The sequence below is a fragment of the Embiotoca jacksoni genome, unplaced genomic scaffold, assembly GCF_022577435.1.
Source record: "Embiotoca jacksoni isolate LCO1_2020_lvr unplaced genomic scaffold, fEmbJac1.0.p SCAF_41, whole genome shotgun sequence".
Lineage (NCBI taxonomy): Eukaryota > Metazoa > Chordata > Actinopteri > Embiotocidae > Embiotoca > Embiotoca jacksoni.
Genome location: NW_027185394.1, coordinates 1,741,271 through 1,750,672, shown reverse-complemented (window position 1 = coordinate 1,750,672; position 9,402 = coordinate 1,741,271). Strand labels below are relative to the sequence as shown.

Sequence of the window (9,402 nt, the reverse complement as noted above, 5' to 3'; positions counted from 1 at the left end):
CTCATATTTTGTTTCACTGTTATTTTTGTTTTTCCTATCAGCTGACAAATTTATAAAAGAAGTAAGTTGTTTTGGTGAGTTTGTTTGTTTCAGAGTCAGAGAGCCGTGTCTCTCTACAGTCAGAGGTTTTTGTACGGCGGTTCAATGAGTTTGTATCACTGTGGTACACGTTCGGTGGAGGAACCAGACTGGATGTTGGAAGTAAGTACAACTTAAAGCTGTTTTATTTTGGGATCGAGTGTGTCACTGAATTAATTTTTTATTTATTTGCTCAGAATGTCTGAAGAAAAATCTATTTATTTTTTTACATGTATAATTTTGCTGACAACGTCTGATTTTGAAATGGAAGTTTAAAAACTAATTTGAAAGAATACAGAAAATTAAAACTGTTCAGATGATGAATATTTATTTCTGGTTTTCATGTTAAAGCTGCATGTGGAGGCTTGTAGGTTTAGTTCAGTGTTTCAGAGTCAGAGAGCCGTGTCTCTCTACAGTCAGAGGTTTTTGTACGGCGGTTCAATGAGTTTGTATCACTGTGGTGGACTTTTGGTGGAGGAACCAGACTGGATGTTGGAAGTAAGTTTATTCTCTTTTCAACACTAAAAAGGAAATAGTAAAATAATTTTAGTATTGTTTGTTTAGTGTTTGATGGAAAATGAAACTTTTTGGTTGCAGCAATGTTTGAATTTATATTTGTATTTGTCTTCTTATATCATGGAGCCGATAACTCAGTTAAACTTTTGACATTTTCACTGTCAGACTGAAGATTAAAGAACTTGATGTGTAGAAAAGATAAAACTTTATTCCTCCTCTGATTAGTTTGTGATTTTCCAGCGCAATAACTGTTGTTAGGTTGAATACAAATTCTATCAGTAAAACTAGACAGATTGAAGATAAAGATGCGTATTTGTAAATTAGCAAAATCATCTATATTATTATCGTGTCAAATATGGTTTCAAATTTAGTTTTAACTAATTTAAACAGTTAAATAACGATTAAAATCCACATGTAGAACATTTTATGTTGGTGAGTTTCTTTCCTGTTGTTGTTTCCTCTAAATCCTTTAAACTAAAGTGTCTTTCAGACTTTTAATGATGATGTTCAGAAAAATTTTGATTGTACATTTTTCCACATCTGCTTCTTTTATTTTCAGAGTAGTTTGACATATTTCAGTGTAAACTGTACGATGATTCTCTCTGTGCTGATTTGCATGAGATGCTTCTTAAAGGGAAGTGAAACAATGTGTGAGTGAGTGACTGGTGGAGCAGAAAAAACATCTGACTGAAACTCCTTAAAGGACAAAATGAACTGTCTCCCAGTGAAGGTGTCCAAGTGTGTTTCCTGTCCTCTAACCTGAGTGGTGTCTCCTAGGTGATACTCGTCCCACCCTGACGGTGCTGCCCCCCTCCGTGGAGGAGCTGCAGAAGAATGAGAAGGCCACCCTCATGTGCCTGGCCAACAAGGGCTTCCCCTCAGACTGGAGTCTGGCCTGGAAGGTGGACGGCAGCAGCAGCAGCAGCAGCAGCAGCATCAGCTGGGAGGAGAGCAGGAGCCTCGCTGTGCTGGAGAAGGACGGCCGCTACAGCTGGAGCAGCACCCTGAGGCTCCCTGCAGACCAGTGGGGGAAGGTGGGCTCTGTGACCTGTGAGGCCACCCGGGGCTCCCAGACTCCCATCTCAGAGACACTGAGGAGAGACCAGTGCTCCCAGTCCTGACCTGCCTCACTGAGACTCTCATACTGGTTTCACTCTGATACTGCTCTCAATCTGGAACTCTGTCTTTCCTTCTTTGATGTGACTAAATAAAGATTCAAATAGTTTCATTTTCCTCTTCATCATGACAGTTGTTCATGTTTTCAGTGAAATAAAGATCTTTGTCTTCAAATCAAAAATGTTTCCAAGTAAAGATTTCTTTCATCAGATGTTTTATTCCACTTAAACTCTCCAAATATTAAAGTAATGGTCGAGCATATTTTTTATTGATTATATTAAAAATCTAAGAGCTCATTTAACTCTGTAATAACAACCAAGAATTATGTGGGCAGAATTGAAAAGTTCACAATGATTGTTAAATGAATCTAAAATGTCACAAAAGATGTAAAACATGAGAAAAGTAAAATAGCGTCTCATCACAGCACATACAGTGGTGCTAGAAACTTTGAAGGAATTTTCTATATTTCTGCATGAACATGAAATCCTCAGATTTGAACACAAGTCCTATAAAAGAGAACCTACTGGGTCCAATTCTATTTTATATGTTTATAAATGCAACCTCTTGGATCTCTGTTTAAAACAACCAAGATTGCGTCACACTTCTATGCTGACGATACTCAGGTATACCTGCCTCTGAAACCTGACACCGCCTCTATGAATTCTTAAACAACCTGATTGGCTGTGTGAAAGTGTGAAAGAAGGACAGAGTGGGACTCTAAGATGTGAAACTTCCTGTAAACTGCCGGGAATGTTTGGTTTAGAAATGCAAAAAGAAGACTGGCCACAACACCGAGCCAGCGCAGAGGATGCTGGGAATTATGTGTGTGCTTTTGAAGGCCCGGGGTCGGTGCAGAGTGATCCTCTGTTTGTGGATGTTCAGTGTGAGCAGAACAATCTTTACTGTAACGAGGACCAGCGCTCTGTTAAAGTAGGTTTTCATTTCCTGGTTGAGTTTGGATCTGGATTAATCAGAGAGGAGGAAAAAGAAAGGAAACGTGCTGATTGGTTGATAGAAGAATATCATCAGCATACAGTGATTTTACAGAACCATGTCAGTGTGTGTGTGTGTGTGTGTGTGTGTGTGTGTACTCAGTGAACTGTATCAGTTCAGTTTCTGTTCAGTCTGACTGAGGGAGGTTTTTGTACGACGCTTTTTCACTGTGTGAACAACCACTGACTGTTGATGTAATGAAAACTCTGACAGTAGTAAACTGCTGCATCTTCAGCCTGGACTCCTCTGATGGTCAGAGTGAAGTCAGAGTTTGATCCACTGCCTGTAAAATGATCTGAAATCCCTGATTGTCGACGTACCGGTGCAATGTAACTTTTTTGTGCGTTTAGGTGTGATACAGGTGTCCACCGGAGTTCGTGAATTTAGGTAAATGTGGCCGCCGGGGCATCTCTTTAGGTGGCGCTCTCGACAAATCTCAACAAAACAATGTGCCGGTATGGTCAGTTTTGTCACTCTTTAATTTCTTCCTTTGGTCACTCACTACTCTGGTCATGTTTTGCAGTTGATACGTTGGACTCTAAGTCAGATAGTTAATTTGAAAAATGCTTTTAATTCTATGTAAAAACTTATTAAATTTATTAGAATATCTTTACATGTCTGGATCATTGTAATGTGCAGATTTCAGAAAGTCAGTCAGTGACGGGTCATGAGGGGATGCTGAAGGCCGAGGAGTTCAGATAATTGAAAGTTTTGGACATGTGAGCAGATACAGAAAACATGGAAGTCATCATCAGTTAGAGTTCAAAAAGTTCATGTTGGAAAATTAAAAATGAAGTTTTGAACTGAACTATTTGTTTTAGTTAAAGCAATGTGATTTCTTTCAAGATCATTCTTTGGCACTGAACTTTTTTGATGCTTTTCAGTCATGGAAAAAGGACATGGACATGTTAGATACCTGTTATGAAATGTGTGTGTGTGTGTGTGTGTGTGTGTGTGTGTGTGTGTGTGTGTGTGTGTGTGTGTGTGTGTGTGTGTGTGTGTGTGTGTACTCAGTGAACTGTATCTGTTCAGTTTCTGTTCAGTCTGACTGAGGGAGGTTTTTGTACGATGTTTTTTCACTGTGTGAACGGGAAGCTGCTACATTGCTGACAGTAATAAACTCCTGAATCTTCAGTCTCAACTCCTCTGATGGTCAGAGTGAAACTGGTTCCAGATCCACTTCCACTAAAACGATCTGAAACTCCAGTCTGATGGTTTGTAGCATAATAAATCAGGATTTTGGGAGATTCTCCGTCCTTTTGAAGGTACCAGTTGAGGCATGTGTTAACGTTTGAACTGGTTGTACAGGAGATGGAGCCAGTCTGTCCTGGAGCAACAGACTGAGATCCAGCAGACTGAGTCAGGACGATTTCCCCCGATGAACCTGAAATCATGAAAACAGAGGAGAAGAGTTACGGAGACAAATCCAGCTCCAAGAAAGACGACCGGCGTCCAAAACTGAAGAGGATGGTTTCTTTGAACATGGAGAACGGATGGAAGAAGGTTTCACTGGTTCTCCATCCCAGCGGAGCGTCGCTGTGGTGAACCCGGCTGCATCCTGAAGCAGAAGAGAGACTCACCCTGAACGAGGAGCCCCAGGGCGGCCAGCAGGAGAGGCAGTGACGTCATCGCGGTGCTGCCGGCGGTGTCGGTGGCTCTGAAAGACCTGGACAGACGCCGATGGACGCCGAGCTCTTAATGTCCCGCAGCAGAGAGGCAGGACACGTATGCAAACACACAGTCAGTCAGCGGGAGCTGTCCTCAACACATCCAGCTGTTTCCCACTCACTGCTCAGAGCAGCACACCACATATTCACACCTTCACATGGAGAGGACACTGAACCATCTTCTGAGTAGTTCACTTTGGCTGCTGGACAGTTTGGTTCTGTTGTTCCAGGTGGGAAATGTGACAAAAATCAGTTCTAGAAACGCAGCCTGGACGTGTTCAGGTGTGTAATGTTGACATGTCACGCAATTCACCAGTGATGTGAGGAGATGCTGCCGCAGAGGAGCTCACATCACCGGCTCTACAAGAGTCCAACCACAAGTTCTGAACATGACTCCAGTTAACAGGGTTTTTATTTATTTTTCATGAATGGGAATATTTAAAGTCATATTTTCTGAGCTTTCAGGGGTGTGTTGGTTTTCTTTGGCTCATCTTTAATGATGGTTTCTGATGTGGATCTGCAGCTTCAGATTTTATTTCATGTGGAGGTGGTTGAACCAGCTGTGATCTAGTGTGAAGCAGAGGTCAAAGGTCATGACAAACCTTCTTTTTCTTTAACTGTCAAAGGTTGAGTCTTCCTGACTGAAAAAGAACTTGGACATAAACATTGGATTTTAATAGTAGACAAAGAATATTCATTAATTGAAGGTAAAAACAGTGATGCTGTGTGTGTGTGTGTGTGTGTGTGTGTGTGTGTGTGTGTGTGTGTGTGTACTCAGTGAACTGTATCAGTTCAGTTTCTGTTCAGTCTGACTGAGGGAGGTTTTTGTACGACGCTTTTTCACTGTGTGAACAACCACTGACTGTTGATATGATGAGCACTCTGACAGTAGTAAACTGCTGCATCTTCAGCCTGGACTCCTCTGATGGTCAGAGTGAAGTCAGAGTTTGATCCACTGCCTATAAAATGATCTGAAATCACTGATTGTCTGGTGCTAGCATAGTAAATGAGAAGTTTAGGAACTCCTCCATCTTTCTGTTGGTACCAGGATAAATAATTCCCATTATAAACGTTCTGACTGGTTGTACATGTGATGGTGGCGGAGCCTCCCAGAGCAGAGCTCACTGCTCCAGACTGAGTCACTGTGACCTGGCCTCTGGACTCTGAGGATACAGAGACAACAACATAAAGCAGCGTCACGGTTTTGTGGGCTTCATTTCAGAGGGACGGATGTTCATAGAGGACAGGAGTTGGATTCTCTGGACTTTACCTGTGAAGCAGCAGCAGAGGAGAGTCCAGATGAGGACGCAGGTCAAAGTCATGTTTCTGATGAGGAGGATTTCTGTGGCTTCTGTTGTCATGAAGGACAGCTGTCAGTCATCCAGTGTTCAAACTCTCAGGACTATAAAGTGTCCCAGAGCACTGGAGCATGGTGCTGCTGATGCAAAGTGGCTCTCTATGGAAATGATCCGACCGACTCCAACAGGGACTTTTATCAGTCTTGTGATGTTTATAAATTTATCAATCAGTTGTTACTCGATGGAAAATTGCCAAGAATTTATGATCTCATCATCTACAGTTCATAATATTTTTAAAAGATTCCATGAATCCAGACAAATATCTGGACACAAGGAACAACGCTGAAAACTAATATTGGATGGTGGAGATCTTCGGGCGCTCAGGCAGCACTGCATTTAAACCAGACACAATTCTGTCGTGGAAATCACTGCATGGGCTCAGGAACACTTCTGAAAACTGTTGTTTCTGAACACAGTTCATCGCTGCATCATCAAATTCAGGTTAAAACTCTCCAAAGAGGAAACAAGATAAAAACATGAACCAGACTCGCCGCCGCCTTCTCTGAGGTGAAGAGGAAAACTGTCCTGTGGTCAGACAAATCAAAATTAATAATTCTTTTTGGATATCATGGGCACTGTGTCCTCCAGTCTGGAAAGGAGAGGGACCACCCAGCTGGTTATCAGGACAAAATTCAAAAGTTACAACTGTGATGATGCAGGGACGCACTAGAGTGGGAAGGCACCGTGAATGCTGAAGGATAAATACTTGATTTCGTGCAACATATGCTGACATCCAAACAACGTCATGTTTTCAGGAGAATTCTTGCTTATTTCAACAAGACAATGGTAAACTAAATTCTGCACATATTACAACTACATGGCTCTCTAGTAGAAGACTCCGGGTGATAAACCGGCCTTCCTGCAGCCCAGACCTGTAACCCACTGAAAAACAATTGGTGCATAGTGAAAGAAAAATATAACAAAGGAGATCCCAAAGTGTTGATCAGCTCAAATTCTATATCAGATCAAAGTGGATAACATTTCACTTTCAAAACTCCAGCAACTGATCTCCTCAGTTCCCAAATGTTCACAGTGTTGTTAAAAGAAGAGCTGATGCAACACAGTTGACAATATGACCCTGTCAAATTCAAAATGAGAATATATTTCTCATTTTGAATGTTGATATGTTGCCTTTGTTCCATTTTCAATTAAAAGTGTGTTTATGGAATTTGCAAATCATCCTGTTCTTTATTTATTTACATTTCCCAAAGCGTCCCAATCTTTTTTGAAATGGAGTTAAAAACAAAATGATAAATTCTAATATTTTGTTACACTGTTATTTTCGTTTTTCCTATCAGCTGAAAAATTTATAAAAGCAGTAAGTTGTTTTGGTGAGTTTGTTTGTTTCAGAGTCAGAGAGCCGTGTCTCTCTACAGTCAGAGGTTTTTGTACGGCGGTTCAATGAGTTTGTATCACTGTGGTACACGTTCGGTGGAGGAACCAGACTGGATATTGGAAGTAAGTTTATTCTCTTTTCAATACTAAAATGGAAATAGTAAACTAATTTGAGTGTTGTTTGTTTAGTTTTAGATGGAAAATGAAACTTTTTGGTTGCAGCAATGTTTGAATTTATATTTGTATTTGTCTTCTTATATCATGGAGCCGATAACTCAGTTAAACTTTTGACATTTTCACTGTCAGACTGAAGTTTAAAGAACTTGATGTGTAGAAAAGATAAAACTTTATTCCTCCTCTGATTAGTTTGTGATTTTCCAGCGCAATAATTGTTGTTAGGTTGAATACAAATTCTATCATTAAAACTGGACAGATTGAAGATAAAAATGCATATTTGTAAGTTAGCAAAATCATCTATTTTATTATCGTGTCAAATATGGTTTCAAATTTAGTTTGAAATTACTTAAAAAGTTAAATAATCATTAAAATCCACATGTAGAACATTTTACGTTGGTGAGTTTCTTTCCTGTTCTTGTTTCCACTAAATCCTTTAAACGAACGTGTCGTTCAGACTTTTAATGATGATGATCAGAAAAACTTTGATTGTAAATTGTTCCACATCTGCTTCTTTAATTTTCAGAATAGTTTGACATATTTCAGTGTAAACTGTACGATGATTCTCTCTGTGCTGATTTGCATGAGATGCTTCTTAAAGGGAAGTGAAACAATGTGTGAGTGAGTGACTGGTGGAGCAGAAAAAACATCTGACTGAAACTCCTTAAAGGACCAAATGAACTGTCTCCCAGTGAAGGTGTCCAACTGCATTTCCTGTCCTCTAACCTGAGTGGTGTCTCCTAGGTGATGCCCGTCCCACCCTGACGGTGCTGCCCCCCTCCGTGGAGGAGCTGCAGAAGAATGAGAAGGCCACCCTCATGTGCCTGGCCAACAAGGGCTTCCCCTCAGACTGGAGTCTGGCCTGGAAGGTGGACGGCAGCAGCAGCAGCAGCAGCAGCAGCATCAGCTGGGAGGAGAGCAGGAGCCTCGCTGTGCTGGAGAAGGACGGCCGCTACAGCTGGAGCAGCACCCTGAGGCTCCCTGCAGACCAGTGGGGGAAGGTGGGCTCTGTGACCTGTGAGGCCACCCGGGGCTCCCAGACTCCCATCTCAGAGACACTGAGGAGAGACCAGTGCTCCCAGTCCTGACCTGCCTCACTGAGACTCTCATACTGGTTTCACTCTGATACTGCTCTCAATCTGGAACTCTGTCTTTCCTTCTTTGATGTGACTAAATAAAGATTCAAATAGTTTCATTTTCCTCTTCATCATGACAGTTGTTCATGTTTTCAGTGAAATAAAGATCTTTGTCTTCAAATCAAAAATGTTTCCAAGTAAAGATTTCTTTCATCAGATGTTTTATTCCACTTAAACTCTCCAAATATTAAAGTAATGGTCGAGCATATTTTTTATTGATCATATTAAAAATCTAAGAGCTCATTTAACTCTGTAATAACACCAAGAATTATGTGGGCAGAATTGAAAAGTTCACAATGATTGTTAAATGAATCTAAAATCTCACAAAAGATGTAAAACATGAGAAAAGTAAAATAGCCTCTCATCACAGCACATACAGTGGTGCTAGAAAGTTTGACGGAATTTTCGATATTTCTTCATGAACATGAAATCCTCAGATTTGAACACAAGTCCTATAAAAGAGAACCTACCGGGTCCAATTCTGTTTTATATGTTTATAAATGCAACCTCTTGGATCTCTGTTTAAAACAACCAAGATTGCGTCACACTTCTACGCTGACGATACTCAGGTATACCTGCCTCTGAAACCTGACACCGCCTCTATGAATTCTTAAACAACCTGATTGGCTGTGTGAAAGTGTGAAAGAAGGACAGAGTGGGACTCTAAGATGTGAAACTTCCTGTAAACTGCCGGGAATGTTTGTTTTAGAAATGCAAAAAGAAGACTGGCCACAACACCGAGCCAGCGCAGAGGATGCTGGGAATTATGTGTGTGCTTTTGAAGGCCCGGGGTCGGTGCAGAGTGATCCTCTGTTTGTGGATGTTCAGTGTGAGCAGAACAATCTTTACTGTAACGAGGACCAGCGCTCTGTTAAAGGAGGTTTTCATTTCCTGGTTGAGTTTGGATCTGGATTAATCAGAGAGGAGGAAAAAGAAAGGAAACGTGCTGATTGGTTGATAGTAGAATATCATCAGCATACAGTGATTTTACAGAACCATGTCAGTGTGTGTGTGTGTGTGTGTGTGTGT

General features: G+C 41.0%; 3 gene segments (V, D, J or C); 2 read left to right on the top strand and 1 right to left on the bottom strand.

Moving 5' to 3' along the window:
• Positions 1-1,349: 1,349 nt before the first annotated feature.
• On the top strand, positions 1,350-1,880 carry LOC138209912 (immunoglobulin kappa constant-like). The segment is given in 1 exon segment: positions 1,350-1,880. A coding segment is annotated over 1 exon segment (270 nt).
• Positions 1,881-3,779: 1,899 nt separating this feature from the next.
• LOC138209838 (immunoglobulin kappa variable 3-11-like) lies at positions 3,780-4,332 on the bottom strand. The segment is given in 2 exon segments: positions 3,780-4,087; positions 4,284-4,332. Coding segments are annotated over 2 exon segments (357 nt in total).
• Positions 4,333-5,243: 911 nt separating this feature from the next.
• On the top strand, positions 5,244-8,490 carry LOC138209837 (immunoglobulin kappa constant-like). The segment is given in 3 exon segments: positions 5,244-5,298; positions 7,079-7,186; positions 7,982-8,490. Coding segments are annotated over 3 exon segments (507 nt in total).
• Positions 8,491-9,402: the final 912 nt, after the last annotated feature.